The sequence below is a fragment of the Heterocephalus glaber genome, unplaced genomic scaffold (assembly GCF_053883595.1).
Source record: "Heterocephalus glaber isolate CG9 unplaced genomic scaffold, H.glaber_assembly_v1.0 deba00000331, whole genome shotgun sequence".
NCBI classification, from domain to species: domain Eukaryota; kingdom Metazoa; phylum Chordata; class Mammalia; order Rodentia; family Bathyergidae; genus Heterocephalus; species Heterocephalus glaber.
In genome coordinates this window covers 67,372,601-67,397,838 of record NW_028258142.1, presented here as the reverse complement: position 1 = coordinate 67,397,838, position 25,238 = coordinate 67,372,601, and the positions used below count along the sequence as shown (strand labels likewise).

Below are 25,238 nucleotides of genomic sequence, written 5' to 3'. Positions count from 1 at the left end.
AGCCACACACAGGCAGACACACATCAAAAGGAACTGCTTTCTCCAGATTTGTCTGGGCCTTGTTTTTGTGACATGATAAAAGCAGCCTTACCAATTATCTTAAAATAATTCTACTTTTACAAAGCAACAGATTTGTAACTTTTAAAATTTATTTTTTTATTAACCTACTTGGACAGTAATTACAAAATTTTAAAGTCATTCCAAGTAGTAATGAAAGGCAATTTCCTTAAAAAAAAAAAAAAAAGAAAAAGAAAAAAGACAAAAATATCCATATTGTGTTTTGCTGCTTTATACACAGGATTGATCTTACATACCAGTCACTTGCGACAATTACCTGTAAAAATCAGAAACATTTGTGTGTCTGGAAAGCAGGGCGAACTCCATGATATGGTTTCACATTACCCAGTATGACAAAGCAGAAGAAACTTGAGACTGTGTTAACAGTGCAAAATACATTTACACAACAGGCACTTTCAAGTCAGCTACTCCGCAACTCTTACATCAAATGTTACTTGTATGCATCTCGTTTCATCAAAGGTTATCAACTGGGAAGCCAATGTTCCTTTGATGCAGACGCAAAAACAAGTTTACGATCCAAACACTGTTCCGTTGTAATACATGCAAGACAGACCCTAAATAAAAAGAAGTCTTCTGAAAGAAAATGAAGAAAAACAAAAAGCAGCCAGGAATGAAGCATTTACAAGCACTGCATAAGGCCTTTAGGTGTCAGATCAGTGTTTTAAACCCCTTCATTCTCAGGTAAGGGATTAAGAGGCCGAGAGAGGCATCGTCTGCGAGGGTGAGGATACTGGAGGCTGGCAGTGTCAGCATCGCAAGAGTGCTCTAGCAGAGGAGGAGGAGGAGGAAGGAGCTGGGCATAACTGGACCATCTCGATCCAGCCCGTGGGGAGTCCAGAGGGGGAAAGAAATACCTGAAACAATGAAGACAGGAACAAAACACCAAAACAAAACAAAACAACAGGAAAAAAAAAAGAAAAAAAAACAGAAGAAAAAGAGAAAAGTAGTAAATACAAAGAGAACCAAAGAGAAGAAAACACATGCTGGAAAAAAAAGCTTTAGTATATTCATGCCAAAACTAACGAACATAATAGCACAAATCAAGACCCTTGCTCAAATCAAGATTGCTTAGGCAAATATAGAAATTTGAAAGAAAGAAATACAATCTGTTAAACTCAAAATGTCAAAAAAAATTATCAGTACGAATATTACAAAGAAAAGACATCCACTTCCTAAATCTGAAACATTCTCCAATCTTTCAGACAGGTGAGGAGGCTGTGATCCCAGATCCACTCTGCTGCGCTGCCAGGCAGCGGGCATCTCTCAGCACATACCTCGCCGAGGACCATGCACACTCTGCACAGCACGGCTGGTGAGCAACCTACTGCTGAGAGAGTGCAACCGGGAACACACTCATTCCTCTGCAAGAACCTCAGAATGACTGCAGATTTGGATGAGAAAAAGGCTCAAAGAATTCGTACGCACTATTATTCTGCCATTTTATAACTTACCCATAATAGCACACACGTTAGCAAATGTGAAGATTTATGGCTTTGTCGGAGTCAGAACTTTAGAGTATAGGAATTCATCGAAACAGCAAACTAAAGAAAATCCTGAGCCATGGAATGCTAAGTTAATTTGCATGCACACATTCAGTAAAATTTTAACTGTTTCTCTTATGTTTCCAAATTTGTTTTGCTGGAAAATTTAAGTTGTGGAATCACATCATAAATACATACATGCACATATTAGAAACATTTATCTCTTTAGTGAATATGAACTGAAAACTTATAAAGGTGTTTCCATTTTCCTTTACCAAATCGTAAATGAAACAATATCAAATGTTCCACTTGGCTACAAACTGTACAAACTACTTTCATATTAGTACTACTTTACTAATCCACTCTTTTAATAATATTTTTTAAATATTACAAAGAAGTGACAAAGCTGTATAGAATATCATATATAAAACAACTCTACAAAAGATAAACAAATTAGCACTCAAAACAATCTTTATGAAAAATATTTATTCGATATTCAAATTAAAATTATAAAAATTCATCATTTTGGCTTATTGTTTTAGAAAACAAAAGAAATATACTTCTATCCTCCAAATGGAATAAAATGATAGTTTAGCTCCTCCCAACTACTTATAAAGACAACAACGATCCTTTTAATTTTTAAACCCAAGTTAGTTTCAGCAACATTTCAAAAAATTGTTTTGGTGACTGTCTCTCCACAAAAAGCCTCTCTGTTTGTATTTAAAGTTTCAAATAGTGTCAATAAACTGACTAGTACAAAAAAAAGGTCTCCCCTGTATTTTTAAAGGCCTTTTGGACTGCGCTTTGGTAGTGAGCGGCTGCTGGTTATCTCGGGAGAGGTCAAAGGCGCTGGGGAAGGGGAGAGGAGCTCACTCTCCACTCCTGTGTGCATGCAACAAGCAGCAAACAGCAGAGTTATCCAGTTAGCTTGTGCTCAGCTGTGCTTTCTGTTAAAGGACATAACACAAACGGAGAAGGGAAAATGCATCACAGATCTAACACAGAGGTCATCGGCACAGCAAGAATACATACAGATCAAAACATCACAGCTATGTACAAAAGGAAATACGCAGTACAGGCAGCACCCTAAGCCACATTTAAAAAAACTAACCCTAGTATTCTTTGCTTCTTGAAATTATCTGTATAACCTGCCATCCTGTATGGCAACCTGAAACTGTTTTAACGGATCCAAATACTTAAAGCTTCAAAATCAAATAACAAGACATCTTTATAAATATATAACAGTATAAAAGCAGTTGAAGCTTCAAATACAATTTTTTTCCACTTAGGGTAACAATAAACACAGGACAATTATGATGTTTCTGAAGTTTCCTGAACTCTTCCAAATTATTCCAAAGGCAAGTTAATAATCTTATCTTACAAATTCACGTATTTCAAACCTGAATATGAAAACAAAAGGATGACTTTACATTACATGAGATGTTTTAAATATTCTTTATTATGAAAAACAATCTAACATATGCTAAATATTCCAAAAATCAAGATCTTAGATTTTATCATTTCCTTTTATAACCTCCATTAACATTTTAAACACAAAACCCAATTCATTTAATTCACTCTCTTCTATAAAGCACTAGTTAATATATTTTATTTAAAATTTGTTTGACCTGATGCAAAGGCCACATTACAAGCACTGACAACCTTAATGCTCATGTAGGACTAAACCCTCTTAAACCGTATTTCCTCTCCTTCTCACTGCTGCCGAAATATAGCAGAACTTAAACAAAAGCAAGGAATAATTCTACTGACAGACCACTACATTTCAGACTCTAAAGGCTTCACAACCTACCTGTAAAAATTATGAGAGCTTACAAGATGAAGTTTTAAAATCTAATGTCAAAATTACATATGAATTTTTTCACTCCATCTTAAAATTCAAGTAACATGCCTTTAGTGTGACTACCAGAATCATTTAAAAAGATCATTTCTAGTTTACCACAAACAGCCTACCTGCTAGCAGAAGATCCATTTAATGAGCTTTGAAGATTTGGAACGTTTGAACCTAGGGAAGGATTTGAGTTTCCCTGCTGAGAACTCCCATTGACTGGGCTCCCATTACCTTTCAGAATCCCAGTGCACTTCCAATTGTCCATGTAATTAGCTGAAAGGAAAATCAAATACGTTAACACAACTGACCTACACACAGCAGCACAAACCCCTATCGTCCTACCACTATGACAGAGGCTACAACTCCTTTCCAGGTGAACATGAAAGACACTTTTTTAAACCTGTCTAAAAGATCACTAATTTTAAAAAATTAGTTTTCGCCATCCACTTCCCTTCTTTACAAGATACATATTAGTATAGACAATACTCTAACATACCACCTATCACATCCTGAAGTTAAAATCAAAATGTTTGCCTTTACTCTGATAAATCTGTGTTAGAATAAAGTCCTCTTGCTTACAAAAGCCTGAGTTATGTGAGTGCCTTTCTCTGGACACAGATGAAGGTAATAAAACCTTTCCAGTGGGGGTTAAAAGGCTTATCCATAAGCCCTCAAAGTATGGCTTCATTCTTTGAAGGTAAAATTGGTACTGGAAGGCAAACCCAAGTTAGGGAGCCTGCTGGGGTGCGGTTGGGTGGTCCTGACTAAGCCTCAGAGGCAGAGAGCACAGCAAAACCCTTAAAACAAAACTGCACTGGGGCCGGGGATTTAGCTCAGTAGTTCCGCCGCCTGCCTCAAAAGTGCAAGCTCCCAAGTTCGATTCCCGGTACCAAAAAAAAAAAAAAAAAATACATTAAGGAAAGGAAGGCCTGGTACTTCTACCGCAGCCTACACCTGAACATGGCAGGCATGCAGGACTTCCCCAACTACACTTGGGGAAACAAAGACTGCTCAGGGCAAACAAGCTAACATGGCTGTAATTTTGCAAGCTGTGTGTGGAACCCAACCACTCTGGTGGTATAAAACAAGCACAGACGTCTAAGCCTGATGGACAAACCCCCATGGGAAAGTGGGACTCATGCCACCAACTGGACCCAGTGCCGGGTCAGTGCAGGGCCGTGAAGAAACTGAGCGCCTGAGAGTTCTTGAACTTTGGAGTTACAGACAGGATGTGAGGAAGGTACTGAAGGACTGGTCATGGAAAGTAATCATCTAATAAAATCACATGACTGTAGTCCTGTTCTGTGTACAGAGCAGTCACACAAGTACACATACAGTAAATGGTATCATCTCATCAGAGGCACTGCATGTTCTGCTACAGCTGCCTTACTTTTGTTTCTAGGGGCTGTTTTGGTTTTGGTGATAACTGGATATTGAACCCAAGAGCATTCAACTCCTCAGCTTTTTCTTTTTCATTTGGAGACAAGGTCTCCCTATGGTGCCTGGTCTGGCCGAACTTTAATCCTCCTTCCTCAGCCTCCTGAACACCTGGGATTACAGGCATGCACCACCGAACACAGCCATACAGTTACTACAATTACACAAGTTTTGCAAGTTGCTTCATTCCACAGAGAAACTTAAACAACAATTCAACTAGTTATTAACTGTTATGATCTAGGTAAACTAATGGTCAAAACAAATACAAGACACTGATTTTAAAGTAACTATAAAAATAATTTTCTCAAAATACTTTAGAGCTTATATTTTTAGATGAAAATTTTCAAGGAGAAATGGAAAGCACCCTACCTTTCCACAACCTGACACAGCCGTCATCTCCTGAAGATGCCAGCACAGTTCCTGTAATGTTCCAACTCACTCGCCAGACCTGGGAGTTGTGGTTATCAAACTGAGCCACGATATGGATTTCAAATTTTGTTGGCCCACCTGAGGAAGTGAGTTCTTTCCTATAAATTAAAAAATAAATATATTCTGAGGAATCCCAAGGAATAAGCAATACCTATGGAGAAAGTTGTGTCACTCCAGGTGCAGTGGCTGTCTAGCATAAATGAGGTCCTTGGTTCCATCCCCAGCACCAAGGGGGAAAAAAGAGAGGGGGAAAGAAATGTAAATGGTCTCGGGTGCCCTCACATCATTTTATAACAGTGTCATTCGCATCTTTCACTTGATCCCTAGGCCCTCAGTGATCCCAGCCCATGAATGATACTTAACTAGTTGACTATCAAAAGGAAGTTATTTGCCATTCAAGATTTAGAAATCAGGGGCTGGGGATTTAGCTCAGTGGTTCCGCCGCCTGCCTTGCAAGCATAAGGACCTGAGTTTGATCCCCGGTACAAAAACAAAAAACAAAAAACAAAAAAAAGATTTAAAAATCAGAGAAAATTAATTTCAAAAGGAACAGCATCAGGAAGAATAGAAAGAAAAAGAATTGAAACTCGTAATGCAAAATTACAAGAATGTCTCAATGATAGTTTATTTTTCCTTAAGCAAACATTTTATAAGATACCAGTTTTTTTTTTTTGGTACCGAGGATCAAACTTGGGTCCTTGCACTTGCAAGGCAGGTGGCAGAACCACTGAGCTAAATCCCCGGGCAGTACCAGTTATTTTTAAAGAATCCAGATCATCGTTTCTAGAAGCCTCAATAAGCAATTAAGAGACTACATCAGCTGGGTATGGTAGTCCATGCCTGTAATCCTAGCACTCAGGAGGCTGAGGCAGGAGGACTGAAAGCCAAGCAGCCCGGGCAACTCAGCAAGTTCCTGTCTCAAAAATAATAAAGAGTTAAGGATGTAGGTCAGCAGTGCAGAAGCCCTGGGCTCAAACTCCAGTACCTCCCCGAACAAAAAGAGAGACAGACCACATGTATCACCTTTTCACTCAACTCCCCACCCCAAATATCATGGTTATACATAAAATGTCCCCCAAGGAATCCATTCTTCAGATCAGTTACTGCGATTCTCTCTTCCACAGATAATAGGAGGCAAGAGTATTTCAAACTCGTCACCTCTAAAACTCACCTCACAGGTTTTAACGTGAAAATTCTTACATCTTTGGTTGCAACTGCCAGCGTGTGGAAAGACCGTCCCAAGTTTGGAGCAAAGGCAATGTCATGCACTGGGTCGGTGACAGTCAGCAGAGTCTCAGCTTTTGCATATTTCCTAATGAAAAAAGTAACATTTTCAGAGATACTGTTTGCAAAACTCTATCAATTCATACTGCTTGCTCACTATTAAGTAGTGCTTACCTCTGCAGGGCGCTGAATACTGGCCCCCAAAGGTGAGTCCAAGAACTACCCCCAAACCTGTGACTTAGGCCTTTGTAGATACAAAGCCCTGGATTGCGGGGGCCTGGACCCAAGTCCAGGGAGTGTGACTTATGAAAGACAAAAGAGGAGAAACGGCTTGGTGGGGACAGAGGCAGAGACTGGGACAACACGGCCACAACCAAGGAAGTCATGAGGCCAGAAGCAGCAAGGAGGCTTCCCAGGAAGCACAGCCCTCAGCACCTCGGTATGAGACTTCTGCCTCCAGAGCCGAGTGAGCCAACTTTCCCTGGGTCAAGCCACTCAGTTCGTATGAATCTGTTATAGCCACACCAGAAAACCCTAATATCACTTCCCAGGTTTCCTGCTCTGATAATGTAACCCTAAATCCTACTAATGGATCAGTAAACAGAAAGTAAGAGGAAATGAAGGAGATGGGACGCCTGAGTTTTCTACTAGGTTCTCTGGAATCTTTGAGTATGAGGGATGGGACGAGCAGCAGGACACACACGTGTCCCACGTGCCCACCCATCATTCCGCTGGGCTGACTTCCCAGCCTGGTATCCTTTCTGAATACCACACCGCACCAGGGCTCCTGAGGCCCCTCCCTGGCCTCTCCTGTGCCATCAACTGACCAGCTCCCCTAACCCTTGTCTCTGCTGTGTGGTCCCTGGCAGCCTGGGGCTTCTGAGACAGGCAGAACCCCTGCCCCTACCCCAAGCCCACAGAATCAAACTCTGAGTTTTAATAAGCCCCTCAGATGATACACCTGGACCTTAACCTTTCTAGTTTACTTTCACAAAAACTCCTACACTTATCACCTGCAGTCCAGTCCCCACTGCCAAGACCAGTCACAGGAAGGGGAAGAGCACACACCCTGCATGCAGGCAGGGTCTGGGATGAATCTGCCCCTGCCAGTTTCAGCAAGAAATAGAAGCAATGAGGCAGACTGCACAACCCCCCAGGACACCCCCAGGCATCATGCCCTTGTGAAGAACCAAAGGACACACAACATCCCCACGGGGCCCAACTTCCACCCCAGAGACTGTGAACTGAAGCCCACTGAGATTGGGACACTGCCAGGCAGCTACTCTACACACCTGCCCTTCACAGACCTTCCCACCCAGTGTCCCGAAGTCCTCAAGCTGAATGGTGCCAGTGAGCATCTCCCCTTCAGCTGCCAGGAGCCAGGACTCCTGGACACACGGCTGGCAACACAGCAGAGGTACTGCACGCTTGGACGGGTCCTCCTAGGCTGCCCAACACATGGCCCTCTGTCCACACACAGGCTGCGCTTTCCCTACTTCAGCCCCACTTCCTCACAGCCGCCAGAAGCGTCTTCCTCGGGTAAATGCAGGCAGCTGCACTACACCTTCAGAAGCCCAAATGCTGGCAGGAAGAGAGCAAGCCCAGCGAGCAGCCCCACGCCTGTGCCTCTCTGTCTCTCCTCCCAGGCACCAGCACCATGCCCAGGGGGTCTTGCTCTTGCTTCCTCTCTGCCTGCAGTTCAGCTCACATGTGCTGCTCAAAAAGTCTGAGTTTTGGGGCCGGGGATGTAGCTCAGTGGCGCCGCACCTGCCTTGCAAGCACTAGGTCCTGAGTTCAATCCCCAGTACCGGAAAAAAAAAAGCCTGAATTTTTTTTTCCCTTACCTGAGACAAACTATGTACTTTAATAGGGGTTATTTAAAGCTTTTTGTATCTGAAGGAACTGAATGACAATAAACTAAGAAATGAATAAAAGACTGTTCCTGCTCCTGACTCGTACACTAGACTCAGACTCGTCACTTTGCTCTATTGGTCTGTTTCTTCATTTACAAAACAGTGCTGATGTTGGGCCGGGGATTTAGCTCAGTGGTTTCACCGCCTGCTGTGCAAGCGCGAGGACCCGAGTTCAATCCCCAGTACCAAAAAAAACCAGTGCTGATGTAAAAGCCACAGCCCCTACTCATGATATCTAAATTCCTAACACATACGAAGGTACCCTGCTACCTACACAAGCGCATGGGACTTGCATTATCTTGAAGGCTTCTGTCCAGCTCCAGTTCATCACCAGATCCTCTGGACACCACTTCTTATTTCAAATGATCCACTACTCTCCACCTCCGCCATTCTCTTCCAAAGCCATCATCACCGCCCACCTGGACTCCTCACCAGACTCTGCTCATGTCCAAGTGCACGTACCCCTCTGGTCTCCTCACTCCCACTCACAACACTGGACTCCAGGTCTCCTGGAGCCCACCTGTCCCTCAGCACACTCCCTCCCTCCGCCTCTGCTGTTGCAGCCAGCTGCCCCTGCTCCTGGGCTAACATCTATTTCACTGCAGGTCCTTCTCTCAGTGAACCATCCTGGTCCCCTAACCCTTCCTCGATTAGGTTCCCCCAGATAGAAACTTCACCACCCACATCGGTCAGTTCCTAAAATTCATCCCTCTGTTTTCGTATTATCTTTTGTTTCCCCTGAAAGATGGGTCATAGTGGGAGATCAACCTCCTTCTCCTCTTCAACCCCACATTATCAAAGTTGGCAAGTCAGAGGAAGTCAGTAATATACAACGAATGAGGTACAATTCAGCTAACAAAGGAATGATATTTTAAAATTAAATGCAATTCTGAGCTATAACGAACACTGAAGCAGTACTGACCTGGTGTTTTCATTGTATTCAAAAATCTGAACCTTGGCCACGGCGTTTGGGCTGCTGTCATCACTTCCTACAGCGATCATGGGCGCGTGAGCACGGGAGCTGGAAACAGGAACACACACTGTACACCAGGAGCCAAGACACTGAAGTCCAGGGCAGAAGCGGTGCGAGCCAGCCAGGCCCACCTGAGCCGGTCTCTGCCGCGCACCCACACAGTCACGCCTTCAAGCGCGTGCCCGAAGCGCGTGCCCGAGAATGTCGCCGTGAGGGCCGGGACGCCGCCCTTCTGGTTACTCGGACCACGTTTTCTACGGCTAGAAAGGAAACTTTCTTCCAAAACGTATTCAATAATTAAAGAAAAATACCTGAGACATTTTAGCAACTTTTCCTCCTGAGAGATCTGGTCATTATCTACGAAATAAAAGGATCCCTGCTGAAGCCAACTTCACGACAAAAAGGTTTTCAATGCTTTGTACAGAAAGAAATACAGGTGTAAGAAGAGCAGAGAAGACTGCGCCTCCGGGAGTCAGGCTCCCTTCATCCTCCTCTCAGGACTCACACACAGGCAACCTCATTTCACAAAGGGCAAAGGTAATCAGGAACTGGTTCTCCTAACGTGGACGGTGAATTAAATGGTTTTGTGTTTTTACATCAAATTACCTATTTATCAACTTCCTCTGCCTTCTGCATCCAGGTGAACAAGGCACCCTTCCTTAACCCTGGGCCTCGGCATTATGATCTGCTAACCTCTTAGAGCTAAAAACAAAAGGTGGTAATCGAAAAAGTAAGTTTTGGTTCTTTATTACTAAAGTTTTGGGAAACAAGTCATCTATAAAAGCATCCATCAGAAGGTAACACCAGCTTTTTCTTTGGAAACAACAAAGTTTTGATGAAAATGATTACATTCACATCTACAGTGAACACTTACATAATCCAATGTAAATCTGCTTGCCACTTAACTTTTAGAATCAACTAGCACTCAAAGACAAAATACTTATACACATATTAAACATTTATAGGATGTAAATGTTATTAAAATAAATCTTGCCAGCATACATGAAATACAACAAATACTAGGAAATGGAACGGTCAAGGTAAAGTAGAAGCAAAATAAGCTAACTTTTCCCCCCAGTACTGGGGATCAAACTCAGGACCTTGCGCTTGCGAGGCAGGCACAGCACCACTGAGCTCAATCACCAGCCCTTCTTATTTCTTTTTTATGAGAGGAACCATTATTTAAAAATTAGTAATAGATATAAATTTGAAAATTTTAAACTATCAACATTACCACAAATATCTACTAGTCATACCATAGGAAGTATAAAGTTTTATAAATGTGCTACAGTCATCTTTCATGTCAATGAGTATGAGTACTGTTCAAAGATAAACACAGCAAGAGCCAGTGGTATAAACAAATCATTAAGAAATATAATACTGGGCCGGGGATTTAGCTCAGTGGTTCCACCGCCTGCTTCGCAAGCGCAAGGTCCTGAGTTCGATCCCTGGTACCAAAAAAAAAAAAATATATATATATATGTATGTATATTAATCAATCATACTGAGTACCAAAATTAAAATCTAAGAACAGAACTATTAACAGCATTTGTTTTAGGGCCGAAGGAATTTTGACTTTTATGTTCTTCTAGGTTGAAATTTTTTTCTTCATCAAGTGATTCTTATAATTTTTATGAAATAGTTAAATAAAAAGTAACTGGCAGGCCAGGGATTTGGTTCAATGGTGCTGCCGCCTGCCTCACAAGTACAAGGTCCTGAGTTCGATCCCCAATACCAAGAAAAAGTAACTGGCATATGTATATGGTCACAACCCACACAGCAACTCAAAAAACAATGACATAAAGGGGCTAGAAACATAAATGAGAAAATACCCATAAGGTATTTGTAAGTGAAAAAAGGAAAATGCATGAGTTTACACATGTCTGTTGTTCTGTGTCTACCTGTATGTATTACTATGTATCTGCCTGTATTTGAATAAATCTGTTTACGAATACATTAGTACATACATACAAAAAGCAGCTCACATCAAAATATTTATAACGGCTGGCATCCTCTCACAAAGACAAAATATCACAGAGTAAAATAAGGGAATTTATGTTAGATAATATATTTTATTTAAGAAAGCATTATTTAAGAAAGCATTTTTTACCAGGCATGGAGGCACACACCTGTAATCCCAGCACTCTGGAGGCTGAGGCAAGAAGATCACCACAAGTTCAAGGACAGCCTGGGCTACACAGTGAGTTCAAGACCAGCCTGAGGGCCAGGGGTTTAGCTCAGTGGCACCTCGCCTGCCTCGCAAGTGCAAGGTCCTGGGTTCGATCCCTGGTACCAAAAAAAAACAAAGAACAAAGAAGAGACCAGCCTGAACTACACAGTGAGACCCTGTCTGAAAAAGAGGGAGAGAGAGAAAAGAAGGCATTTTTTGAGAAAAAGTCTTACCTTAAAAATTACTAGCTTTTTTTACTAGGATTATAGCATCAGCATAGCATCAGAGGTTTGATACATAAGCTTACCTTGAAGGGTTCCAAGAAATGCAACTGCAGCTCAGTTTGCAAGAGATCTCATGCTGTAGGGACCACTGGCTGAGATTCATGACATCAGGTGCCTCATATATCCGGACTATTCCATCTGCTGAGCAGGTGGCCAACATGAGACCCATGTGCTTGGGAGCAAACTTCACATCAGTAACAGATGTTCTGCTATCCACCAGTGTGGTCCTCTTCACCTGAAAAAAAAGTTAATAACTTAAATTACATACAAAAAGAACAGTTGGTAGAGTCAAAGGACAACAGGTTCTAGAATTACAGTCCTTCACTAATTACTAGGCACATAATCTTGAGTAGGTTGTTTAAAACTCATCTAGGTCTCAACTTCCTACAAAGTACCTGAAAAATATCACATACAAAATACACTTGAAAAAAAAAACCCAAAATACACTTGACCTTAGCCAAAAGGCCAAGAAGTGATATCACATACATAATAATCACTAACAATTCAGCAAGCTGTAATTCTTGCCTTGAAGGCATAAAGTCTGCCTTAAGAAACTCCTGCATGTAAGAATGATCATAAAACCAGAACATATTAGCATTTTCACAGAAGTAGCTCTGTCATGCAAAGCATGCTGCAAGCAGTCAATGAAATGACTCAAGACCTTTAATGGTAAAAAGAAAACTTGCAACTCTTCTCAAGCACAAATGTCAGTTAACCACACTTGGCCTATCACTACCTGGCCCTGTGATAATTACATATTCCAACATCACATTTAAAGCCATTTTCTGAAACCTAGATTGAACAACATTTGACCGAGAATGTCAAAAAATTTTTAGAACTCAAACACTTTACTGCCTGTAATTAGCAAAATCCCTAAGGAGACGCAGTATTAAAAGAACAATACCACATAAGTTTCAAAGTGTCTCAGCCAACTTTTGTCTGCAGACATCACTGATGAACATGAATGTGCTAATGGCAGTTGATTTAACTAAATACAAATAAATATACTGAAACTGCCTAATTCTATGGATTTCCCTTCTCCTCCAGAAGCAGGTGTTTGCCACAAGGAACCCCTAGTGCAAAAGCAATCGGACCAATTCATCCCCACATAAGACAAGAAATGTAAAAGAACAGCGTTCAAGCTACAAAGCTACTCTGTTAACAGTGAGTCATGCAGGCCAAGGGAATGGAGTGGAGCCAGAAGGAACCCTCCAGTCGGCCAGCTCATCTGTGAGCGGCCAAGACAAGTGACAGGGAGGCCAGTGCTGGGAAAGCTGCACATCCACATAGTAACTCTGTACCATCCAACGAACCCTTATTTTACACCGTGGTATACACAAAAATTAACTCAGCCAGACAGTCCTGGTGCGCACCAGCAGTCCCAGCTACTCAGGAGGCATGGCAGATTAAGCCCACAAGGTGGAGAACAGCCTGGACAACACAGGGACGGGCTGGACCTGAACTCGCAGCGAGCCTCCTGCCTCGGCGTCCAGAGTGCTAGGATTACAGGCATGAGCTGCCATGCCCAGCAAGAATTACTGGATTAAAAAATAGAGCAAGGTGTCACGGTACACACTTATAATCCCAGCTACTTGCGAGGCTGAGGCAGAAGGATCACCATGAAAGGCCAACCTGGGAAACCAGAAAGACTTCATCTCCAAAGAAAACAGAAGAGGGCCGGGGAAGAAGCTCAGTGGTTCCGCCACCTGCCTTGCAAGCACAAGGTCCTGAGTTCAGTCCCCGGTACCAAAAAATAAAAAAAAAAAACAGAAGAAAGCCTAGGGACGTGGCTTAGTCGCAGTGTTTGCCAAGCGTGTGACATCTGGGGCTTACCGAGAAAAAGAAAAGAACAATGCACTTTCCCCACAGAAGCCACACACGTGGCCGGCAAGCACTGAAAGCACGGTCAACACCACTAGCAACTAGGGAGACCCCGTCAGGAACACAAGGCACCACCTCTACCCACAGGGCAGCCACCAACGTAAAATCCAAACACACTCAGTGTCCACTGAAACCCTGTACACTGCTGGTGGGTGGTAAGTGGAGCAGCCACTGTGGGAAACAGTTAAACACACACTGCCAGGCGCACCCATGCTCACAGTGGCACACCAGCTGCCACTGTAACAGCTAAAACTTGGAAAGAGCCCAGCCATCCATCAACTGGAAACTGGATAAATGTGGTTTTTTAGAAAATGGAGTATTACTCAGCTATGAAGAACGAGAAACTAGAGACATTTATAGCTAAGTGGATGCACAGTGAGGCCATACTCTTAAGTGAAATAAATAGGACAAATGTGTAAATACCAAATAGTTTCTCTGGTGTGAAAAACTAGAAGTATAAATAAGAATCAAAATGTGTAATTGATAATGTGAAATAGGAAGGGGAAGGGGAACGGGTAGGGGAAAGGAAAGAGGGGAATGGAATTAACATGAGAAAATGGAAACAAAGTCTTTGTAAATAGGAAAGGGTGGAGGGGTTGAAGGGAGGGCAGGGGAAGGGGGAAAAATAAGAACCAAGATACACCACGTAAAGGTACAAATGTCCAATGATGAATGTCATCATAAGGTATACCTAAAATGTACCAATAAAATTAATTTTAAAAAAACACACACACAACTGCCTACTATCATAATTCTACTCCTAGGCTCGTATCCAAAAGAACTGACAGCAGACACAGCCAGATGATGGCACACCAATACTGGAAGTGGAGCTTGAGTCTGACACCTAAGGCCGCTCAGCCATCCTGACCCGACAGCACACAAGGCTCACTGTCAAAAAGGGACCAGGCAGCAGGGAGGAGGGGCCTGTCTCACCGCGCATACCGTTTTGTGCACACAAGGCAAGTCTTCAATAAAAATGTTAGCTCAGTGGTTCTGCCGCCTGCCCCACAAGCACAAGGACCCGAGTTTGATTCCAAGTACCAAAAAAAAAAAAAAAACTGTTAGGAGCTGGGCATGGTAGCACATACCTGTAATCCCAGCACTCCGAGAGGCTGAGGCAGGTGGATCAGAAGTTTAAGCCCATGCTGGGCAACCTGGAAACTTAGACTGTCTCAAAATAATAAAAAGTTGGACAGGGTTGGGCACCGGTAATCCCCAGTACTTGGAGGCTGAGGGATGAGGATTCCTTCCAAGTTCAAAGCCAGCCCAGGCAACTTGGTGAGATCACCTCAAAATAAAAATAGAAAGGGCTGGGGATGCAGCTCCATGGTACATCCCAGTATTGCCAAGAAACAAAGGCTGGGAAGTGCCTGAAAGATAACTCAGTCCAATTCTTTTGCTTTCAAGATAAGGAAGGAAACTGAGGGCACAGAGGCTACATTGCTGTGCAGAATCCATCATCCAGTCCAGGCAGAGCCAGAGCTTAAAGCAGAGACAGATGAGGGAGAGCGTGATTTCCCCAGAATGGAAAAGTGACCACAGAATAGGCTGGGGTAGCTGAGCAGCAGAGCATGTGGTCAACATGAGTAAGGCCCTGGGTTCAAACCCCAGGACCACCAAAATCACACACACACAAATCAGCAAAATAAGTGTTTGAAGATTTTAGAGGGAGCCTAAAGTGTTATCTAATTACCATACAAAATCATATAAAATATACCAAAATCAGATAGAAAGCATATATTCTAGATCTGTCACCAGTTTTTAACTAGACAGTGCTCTAAGTGCTCCTGAGCACCATTCAGGCCCAAGGCCAAATTCAGCAGGCGCAAAACAGGGAAGAAAGAGAAGCCAAACCACCGGAGATCCTCCCCAGAACTTGCACGGGGCTCACCCAGTGACTCTGTCCACGCAGCTTATCATTCGACTCTCCGACTATTTCTTCCCACACAGCGGCTGTTCGATCAAAAGAACAGGAAGCCAAAACCTGTCCAAATTCAGGATGGGCCCACGTCACACGCCACACAGATCCACTGTGCGTCTGGGGAATCAAAAACAAACAAAACTCAGTTTATTCACACGTCACACATTCAAGGTTCTACTTAAATAAAATACAGGTATTTTTTTACTTGTGTGAGGAGAAAGCTGATCAACTTAACATCTAAATAAAAAAGTAAAAGTTTTAAACTTTAGAAGATACTCAGTATTTAGGATGTGGCCCTTGTGGAGTTAAAGTCACTGTATGGAGACAAACCTAGCTGGAGACTTGCCTCATAGTCTCGCTTAACCAAGCTTACTAACATTCTACAGGTCCTCCACCTTTTTCCTTGCAAGCTCTTTCTATAAAAATACCAGTGGGGTGTGGTAGTGCATGCCCCAGGACTTGGGAAGCTGAGGCAGGAGGATCACTGTGAGTTCACGGCCAGCATGGACCTATAAGGAGTTCTAGGCCATCCTGAACTACACACTGAGACCTTGTCTCAAAAAAAAGAAACAGGGCCGGGGATTTAGCTCAGTGGTTTCGCTGCCTGCTGTGCAAATGCAAGGACCCAAGTTCGATCCCCGGTACCAAAAAAAAAAAAGAAAGAAAAAGAAATAGCCTAACAAAAATAAATCAGATTAGCTCAAATTATATCCTTCACAACTCATAGTGACAGAAAGTAGATTAATAGTTACCAAGGGCAACAGGGGAATGGGAGGTGACAGTTGAATGGATTCAGGGCTTGCTTCCTCTTAAGTTGATGAAAATGTTTTGGAATCAGAATGGTGATAAGTACACATCATGACTATCTCTAACTGTACACTTTATGCAGTTCCCCCCGATCCACAGTGCTAGGGATCAAACCTAGGGTCTTGTGCATGCTAGCAAAGTGCTCTACCACTGAACTATACCACCAGCCTCCCTAAACTGTACTCCAGCAGGTAAGTATTGTGGCGTGTGTATTACCAGTCAATAAAGAAGTAGTACAGTATTATGCTTCAAAGAATAATTACATATTTGGGGCTGGGCACGTGGCTCAGTGGAAAAGCACCTGCCTAGCATGCAACCAGCTGAGTGCACCACAGTAAGAGAACAATCATAACTGCTTCAAAAGTTCCACAGTCCACAGCAGCACACAGTGCTAAAGGAGCCTGCTGATGGGTGGTTAGACAGTGATCCTCTAGGACAAGAGCTGCTGGGAAGAAGTACATGTGAGGAGCCCATAGCCCTGCACCCTGAGAACATGCACAGTCCCCAACTCACATTCTTCAACTTTATACGGGTACGAAACTAACACTTCACATCTTGAGTCCTGCTCTTTCCTGGGCTACAGACACCAGTCTGTGCCTTGGGATGGGCAATAGCGGCAAGAACTGCAGCTCCCCATGAGGCAGGAGACCAGAGGGGCATGAGGAGCACCGCACACACCACGCTAGGGCGTCAGGCAGGTGGGGTAAAGGATGCATGCTCAACACGTGGCGGCTTCACTCGGTCACAGCCTCATCGTTACTGGAGGAGGAGCACCTGCCAGGTTCCGCCATCATCTTTATACACAAGAATGCCCAGCTCCTATTCTACGACTCTGCCTATGGGCTGAAAAGAAGACAGAAAAGCTTCAGCATTCTCACTGTTGATGTTCCCACCTGTTACATTCATGCTTCTGTTCATCTAACTTGTTTTACACTGAACAATATGAAAACACTCTGGCAACTCAATAACTTCCATATGGTAACAATGCCACCAATCATGGATAAACTTTACACCCTTTTCACCATTTTGTCCAGTTTGTTTTACTTCAATTTCTACTTATATAGAGCTATTAGGTAAAAAATGCACTAAGCAAAAGTTTTGTTAAATGTTACATTCCCAATAAATTGCAATCTAGTGTTTTGAGGAATCTCCACACTGATTTCCACAGTGGAAATCCTCCCACCAGCAGTGGAGGGTTTTTCTCCACAGCTCCGCCAGCATTTACTATTGGTTGATTTCTTGCTAACAGTCATTCTTTCTGGAGTGAGATGGAATCTCAGTGTTGTTTTAATTTGCATCTCTCAAATGACCAGTGATGAACATTTTTTCATATATTTATATGAAAAATGGAGGTTCCATTTTACCCAGCTATCCCCCTTCTCGGTATCTTCCCAAAAGAATTAAAAGCATATTACAGTGATCTATGCACACCCATGTTCATAGCAGCACAGTTTGTAATAGCTAAATCTTGGAAACAACCCAAATACCTATCAACCGATGAACAGATAAAGATGTGGGAGTTTTTTAATACAATAGAGTACTACTCAGCCATAAAGAAGGATGAGCTTGAGACATTTCTAGCTAAATGGATGCACATAGAGACCATGCTCTTAAGTGAAATAAATTGGACATACGTGTGTAGATACCACTTTCTCTGGTGTGAGAAAATAAAAGCGTAAATGAGAACCAAAATGTATAACAGATATTGTAAAATGGGAAGAAAAGGTTCAAATATGAAGGGGCACAAGGGAGGGAGGAGAGGGAAAGAAAGGGAAAAGAAAAGCATTGAGAAAAGGCAGATAAAATGGAAACAAGCTCTTGTAAATAAGGGGACAAGGGGTAGAAGAGAGGGGAAGAGAATGAAAAAAAAATATGAATCAAGATATGTACAGGTACAGATTCCACATGAATGTGATCATAATGTATATCTAAATTGTACCAATAAACTTAATCAATGATAAAAAATAAGACAATACTCATTGTGTAAAAAAAACCCTGCAATCTAAAGAATAAGGTTCACATCACTTCTCAGCCTTTTGGCTAAGATCAAGTGAAGAATAAGGGTCACATGAAGATGTTCATCACAAAAAACAGTTCAAAACAGGGCACATTTATGGGTGTTTATGAAGAGCCATTAAAGACATACCAAGTACTCTGGAATATGCTGGTAGTATGGTAGTGTAAGTAGCAAAATGTACGGATTTCCTTTTGAAATAAGGAAAATGTTTTGGCGCTAGAAACAGGTCACAGCTGTATAACACTGTAAATGAAGTGAATGTCACTTGTTTAAAATAATTTCATACATGAATCACTTTAAATTTTTTTAAAAGGGCAAAAATTTTGGATAAATGCATCAAAAAAGATATATGAAAGCCAAATAAGCACAAGATAAGCAATCTTAGTTATTAAAGAAATGTAAATCAGGGGCCAGGGATTTAGTTCAGTGGTTCCACCGCCTGCCTCGCAAGTGCAAGGACCTGAGTTCGATCCCCGGTACAAAAAAAAATAGATGCAAAGAGCTGGGCATGGTGGTGCACACCTGTAATCCCAGCACTCGGGAGGCTGAGGCAGAAGGATCACCTCAAGTTCAAAGCCAGCCTGGGCTACATAATGAGTTCAGGACCAACCTGAGCTACAAAGGAAGACCCTGCCTCAAAAAACTAAAAATAGGGCCAGGGATTTAGCTCAGTGGTTCCGTCACCTGCCTCACAAGCGCAAGGTACCGAGTTCAATCCCCAGTACCAAAAAAAAACCCTAAAATAAAATAAAATAGATGCCAGGCATGGTGGCATTCTGGGAGACTGAAGCAGGATTCGAAGTTCCAGCCCAGCCCAGGCAACTCAGTAATTTATCAAGACCTTGTCTCAAAATAAGAAAGGGCTTGCTGAGCATGGTGGCACAAGCCTGTAATCCCAGCACTCAGGAGGCTGAGGCAGGAGGATCACAGTGAGTTCGAGGCCAGCCTGGGCTACATAATGAGTTTAGGGCCAGCCTGAACTACAAAGGGAGACTCCGCCTCAAAAAAAGAAAAAAAAGAAAGGGCTAGGGATGTAGCTCAGTGTGACAACTCCGGGTTCCACCCCAGTGTGACAAAAAAAGAAAAGTTTAAAATGAACAACAATTCCACTCCTCAGCATCTACCCAAGCGAAATAGAAACACGTCTGCACAAAACCATGCAACATGTTCACATCACCACAGTGTGGATCCTGACTGCCCTCCATTGCTCACAGGGGTTCGGGGGTGGTCAGAAAGGACTGAGGCCTTGCGGGTGGCCTTCCTGCCATGGGGGCTGTGCCCTGGAAAGCCTTCCACTTCCTCTTTGGTCCCCAACACACCCCTGCCACCAGGTGCAACCTCACCATGGCCCCAAAACCAGGGCCTGCCAGCCAGGAGGTTGTCTGCAAGGTTTTCTTAGATATTATGTTACAGCACCATAAAGCTGACTAACACAACAGTATCACGATCGCTAAAAACCAGACATAATCTGGTGTCCATCAACCGATGAGTACACACAAAAAAATGTGGCACCTATACAATGGAATCAGCACTGCAAAGGAACAAATTACTGATATATAACAACATGAGTGAACCTCAAAAGCATGCTACAGGAAAGCAGCAAGACACAAAGGACAATCCAGAAAGTTCCTAACACAGATGAAACTCTGAGACAGAAGATGGCTCAGTGGTTGCTGGGGCCTGAAGCAAAAATAGGGGCTGACTGCAAATGGGCATAGGACAAATTTCCAAGTTGAGGAGAGTGTTCTAGAGCTAGATTGTAGTGACAAGACACACAATTCTTCAAGTTCACTAAAACTCACTGAACCACACATTTAAAATTGATGACCCCCAGGGCATGGAGGCACATTCCTGAAACCCTAGTACTTTGGGAGGCTGAGCCAGGAGGATCACTGAAAGTTTCAGGCCAGCCTGGACTACACAGTAAATTCAAGGCCAACCTGGACTACACAGCGAGATCTTGTCTTAAAAAACCAAAAATAAATAAAAACAGTAAAATTGATGTCTTTAAGGTGCAAAAAAATTCTGAGTAAAGGTATTGTTTTTAAATCAAGAAGTAAAATGGGCCCGGGATTTAGCTCAGTGGCTCCACACCTGCCTGGCAAGCACAAGGTCCTGAGTTCAATTGCTAGTACAAAAAAAAAAAAACCCAAACTATACACCCAGGTATGTGGCACATGCCTGTAATCCCAGCACTTTGGGAGGCTGAGGCAGGGTAGCAAGTTCAAACCCAGCCTAAGCAACGTAGTGAGATTCTGTCTCAAAATAAAAAATAAAAGAGCAAAAGGGCTAGGGATAAAGCTCAGCGCAAAGGCCCTAGGTCCCGTCCTAAGCAGTGTGTAGGGTGGTGGGGGCTATCTAAGAAACAAAAGGGCCGGGGATGGAGCTCAGTGGCACAGCACCTGGCTGGCAAGCGTGAAGTCCTGTTTGATTCCTGGTACCAAAAAAAAAAAAATATATATATATATATATATATACACACACATGTGTGTGTGTGTGTGTGTGTGTATGTATGCATGTGTGTGTGTATATGTGTAAAGAAGTGGGCTGAAACACTAAGAATAGTTATGCCAGAATGATTGAGAATTACAGATTTCCTTACACTCAAATTCTTTGACATGTATTTCTATTACTTTAATAGTGAAAAAAATGTAAAATATCTTTCTAGAAAAAGAAATGCCTATAAATTTTATAAACTTTTCAAAACTGATCAGTAAGTCTTTCACACTATCAAACAGTAAATATTTCAACGGTTTTTTTGTTTGTTTGGTTTTTTTTGTTGGTACCGGGGATCGAACTCGGGTCCTTGAGCTTGCGAGGCAGGCGGTGGAACCACTGAGCTAAATCCCCGCCCCAATATTTCAATGTTTTGTTTTGTTTTTGGTACCGGGGATCGAACTCAGGTTTTTGCGCTTGCGCAGCAGGCAGCGAAACCACTGAGCTAAATCCCCGGCCTCAATGTTTTTAAAATCACTGTGAAAATACTAACCTTCCAGCTAGCTGTACAATGCCAATCTCCACTTTCGCTTTTATCCCAGACCTGTAAGAAAACAAGACAGGTATTTTATATAAGGAATTCTTATAAACTGATACCAAAAACCCCCAAAATGAATCAGTACAGAAGCAAAGAAGGGAACATAAAACTCACAAAATACAATCCATAAGGGAATATTTTTTCAATCAAATATTTGTTGAGATCCTTACACGTGTCAGACACTGAGCCAGGCACTGAGGGATCCAAGTACCAAGCTCTGACAAGGAATAGGCAATTACATCCACAGTCAATTTCCTAGTATTTCCCCAGTACTGGGGATCAAACCCAGGGCCTTATGCACACTAGGCAAGAACTCTGAGCCACACCCACAGCCTCTCAACTCTAGCGGCAGATGGTGTCATTTTATCCAGGGCCCCTGACTACTGAAACATCCTTCACAGGGCAGGTAGAGGGTTGGGTTCAGCGAGCTGCAGAACACACTGCTTTGCTGCATGTTTCAAGGCACCTTGTCCAGTATGTATTTTGGTTCATCACCTTGTGGCCAAGACACTAACTCATGCCTGAATGGGCCCAGGAGACACAGGAGGTCTGAGCCAATTACAGCTCTCCTGTGCTTAAAGAACACCGGCAGACATTTCCACCCCATACCTGGGAACCATTTCAAGCTATAAAATTACCAACAGAACAAAACTCATAGCACTAAGCCACCATGAGAAGAATGTGCTTACAGTATATGCTAAAATAAGAAGGCAGGGGGCCAGGGATTTAGCTCAGTGCTGCCATTGCCTGCCTCACAAGCGCAAGGTTCCGAGTTCGATCCCCAGTACCAAAAAAAAAAAAAAAGTAAAAATAAGACAGAATGCCACCCTGTTCCACCATGGCTGATAACAAGTGTGCAGAAACTCAAACTGGAATTCCACACCTTGTAGATGGTGGCAGAACAATGGGTTCACTTTGAGATTGCACATAAATTTTAGCTACTAAGCAAATTCACAAATACGTAACCCACAAATAACACAGGTCAACCCACATATGTGACAAAAGTTAAATCAAAACTTTGAACTTTATTATTGCAAAAAAATTACAATTACAAAACAGGAGCCCACTGAACTTGTTTAAAAACATAATGATAAGCCCCAACATAGGAACAATGCTTGGAAATCAATACCCTTAACTAGCAACATAAAATGTTTCAACTGGGGTACAGCTCAGTGCTACAGGCTTGCCTATCACGTGGGAAGCCCTGGATTCTATCTTTAGCACTGCCAAAACAAAAACACCAATTTGCCAATTCTTAATCAAAACGTTTAAAGCTGGGTACAGTGCTGGACAGGTGTAACTATCTATTCAGGAGGGAGGCAGAGGAGTTGCAAATCCAAGGTCAGCCTGTCTCAAGGAAAAATATATAGTCTGCTTAGTTAAATGTCATTAATTATCATTATGTTAAAAGACGTTATCATCCCTTCAGAATAATTAGCAAGACAATGCAGCAACAATGGGAAAAAAATAAATTTTTGAATGCAAAGCTTAAATATATGAATATACAGCTGCGACAATTATTTAAAACACTAAAAACAACAACAACAACAACAACAACAACAGCCAGGCATGGTGGCACAGGTCTGTAATCCCAGCACTCGGGAGGCTGAAGCAAGAGGATCGCAGTGAGTTTGAGGCTGTCCTGGGCTAGTGAGATCCTGTCTCAAAAAACCAAACAAAAAAAAAGGAAAAAGAAAAAAGAAAAAAAGAACAGAGGATATCAAAAAATATTAACAATAACGACTGTTACCATCACAATAAACCTGTGAGTAATCTTTCCTTTTTTTTTTTTTTTTTGGTACCGGGGATCAAACTCAGGACCTTGTGCTTGCAAGGCAGGCACGGTGCCACTGAGCTAAATCCCCGGCTAATGTTTCCTTTTTTAAAAAAGTACATCACATGCACAAATAAAAATCTGTATGCATACACACATACATGTAAGAAAAAGCACTATGAAAAGTGGACGGTAAGCCACAAAATAATGAAAAACAAAAATTAAATATAAACATCTATAATTTGTTATTTTCAGTTAAAAAAACCTATTTCATATGACCTCTTTATAAATTCCAATAAAGCTGATCTCAAGTTGTCATATAGAGTGTGAGCTCTTTTATCAACATACATACTGTTCATGTCACCCAACTTACAATTACGTAAGAGAATGTGATACATGAAACTCAAAAATATTTGTACTCCAATGTCACTGCAGACATTTTCACAATAGCCAAAAAGGATGGGTGGATAAAAAGATGAGCAAAATGTGCTCAATACAAACAAAATATTACTGGGCTTCAAAGAGAAATGAAGTTCTGATGTATACTACAAGACGGATGCACGCTGACAATAACATGCAAAGTGAAATAAATCAGACACAGAGGGCAAACATTCAACAATTCCACGGATACGAGGTACCCAGAATAAGCAAAGTCTCAGAATAGCATAAAGAGGAAGGCGGCTCGGAGGGGAGGGGATCAGGAGCTCCCGGCAGCAGATGCACTTCAAGGGCCGGGCGGCAGCTGACCGCGCACAGACGTCGCAGACGCTGACCTGTACGGGGCAAGCACCAGGGCTTTTCGACCGAAACCTTGCTGCTATCGGGACACTGGTAATTCAGCTTAAATGCAAGAATAAAAAACTGTCTTCAGACGTAGTTATTTCGGAGCTGTCCAGAACTCAAACAGCCCGCACTTCGGCTTCATCTCCAGGAGCGCCGACGGTGGCCCTGGACCCTGTCAGGTCCCATCCCATCCTCAGGGGCCGAACAGACGTCGCCGGCCCTGCGAAAAACCTCAACCCCTGGACTGCAGGCCCGGAACCTGCCAAGTGAGGGGCACGGGGAAGGGGCAGCACTCGACGCCAGAGACGCCCGGGTGCCGTCGCACCCACCACCTTAAGGGGAGCCTCCGCGACCGACCACGAGCGGGCCCGGCGGCGGCGAGAGCACGGCGAGGCCCCACCTGCGCAGGCGCAAGCACACCCGGCCCAAAGCGCAGGGCCCGCCTCACGACCGCGCAGGCGCACGGGGCGGGGCCCAAGGCCGGGAGCGCGCAGGCGCAAAGCCCAGTGGCCGGAGTGCGGTCTGGTGCGGCCGTGACCCTACAATGGGCAGGCGGGGGTCCCTTGGCGTGGCGGGGTCGGGCGCCAGGCTGCGCGCCGGCCTTGGCTCCTGGACCCAGGCTGCATCGTGCCCTGAAGGCGGCGAGCCCCGCTCCCTGCGCGGCCTCCCCCCGCCTCCCACCTCGGCCGCCCGCAGGCGCCACCGCACCTTGACGCTCTGGTCGCTGGAGCAGGTGGCCATGCGCCGCCCGTGGAAGTCGAAGGAGACATCGTGGATGAGGTCCTTATGGTCTGCCGCGATGCTGCGCGCCACGAACATGATTCCGCAGTGCTCTCAATTTCGAGACACCGACCGGGAGGCGACGCACCTTGACCCCGCAAGGCCCGCAGCAGCCCGCCGCGCAGGCCCCACCCGTCGTCACGGATGGCTCCGCCCCTCGCTCGTCACGGCCCGCCCCTCCCGTCATCACGCCTGGCCCCGCCCCCTCGCCTTGTCGTCACGCCTGGCCCCGCCCCTATTTCCCTGCCCCTCGCCCGTCACGGCCCGCCCCGCCCGCCGTCTTCCTGCTCTGCGCGTGCGCACCCCCCTCAGCAAAGCCTTTGGTAGGGTAATGAAGGCAAGGCGAGCTCATGGAGAAAGCGGAGCCTGCGAGGATGGAAAAGGTAATCTATGTGTAGATGTT

General features: G+C 43.6%; 1 protein-coding gene across 3 annotated transcripts; it reads right to left on the bottom strand.

Moving 5' to 3' along the window:
• Window positions 1-130: 130 nt before the first annotated feature.
• On the bottom strand, window positions 131-24,993 carry Seh1l (SEH1 like nucleoporin). 3 transcript variants are annotated; one of them, XM_004853279.4, is made up of 9 exons: window positions 24,764-24,993; window positions 21,454-21,504; window positions 15,611-15,757; window positions 11,862-12,073; window positions 9,334-9,432; window positions 6,446-6,586; window positions 5,215-5,372; window positions 3,531-3,681; window positions 131-932 (listed from the first exon to the last, which is right to left on the bottom strand). In XM_004853279.4, the coding sequence occupies exons 1-9, from the start codon at window positions 24,872-24,874 to the stop codon at window positions 740-742; spliced, it is 1,263 nt and encodes a 420-aa protein (XP_004853336.1). In that variant the 5' UTR covers window positions 24,875-24,993; the 3' UTR covers window positions 131-739. The 3 variants fall into 3 exon arrangements, with proteins under 3 accessions (XP_004853336.1, XP_021120959.1, XP_004853337.1); XM_021265300.2 differs by lacking the exon at window positions 131-932 and adding an exon at window positions 2,029-2,959; XM_004853280.4 differs by lacking the exon at window positions 131-932 and adding an exon at window positions 2,029-2,506.
• Between the last annotated feature and the right edge of the window lie 245 nt (window positions 24,994-25,238).

Excerpts from the sequence above, each read along its gene's own strand:
- Seh1l (XM_004853279.4), bottom strand. The coding sequence starts at position 24,874 with ATGTTCGTGGCGCGCAGCATCGCGGCAGACCATAAGGACCTCATCCAC. Across the intron at positions 21,505-24,763 it reads CCAGCGACCAGAGCGTCAAG|GTCTGGGATAAAAGCGAAAG; the intron begins GTGCGGTGGCGC and ends GTTTTCTTACAG. Across the intron at positions 9,433-11,861 it reads ATTTCTTGGAACCCTTCAAG|CTCCCGTGCTCACGCGCCCA; the intron begins GTAAGCTTATGT and ends TCCTGTTTCCAG.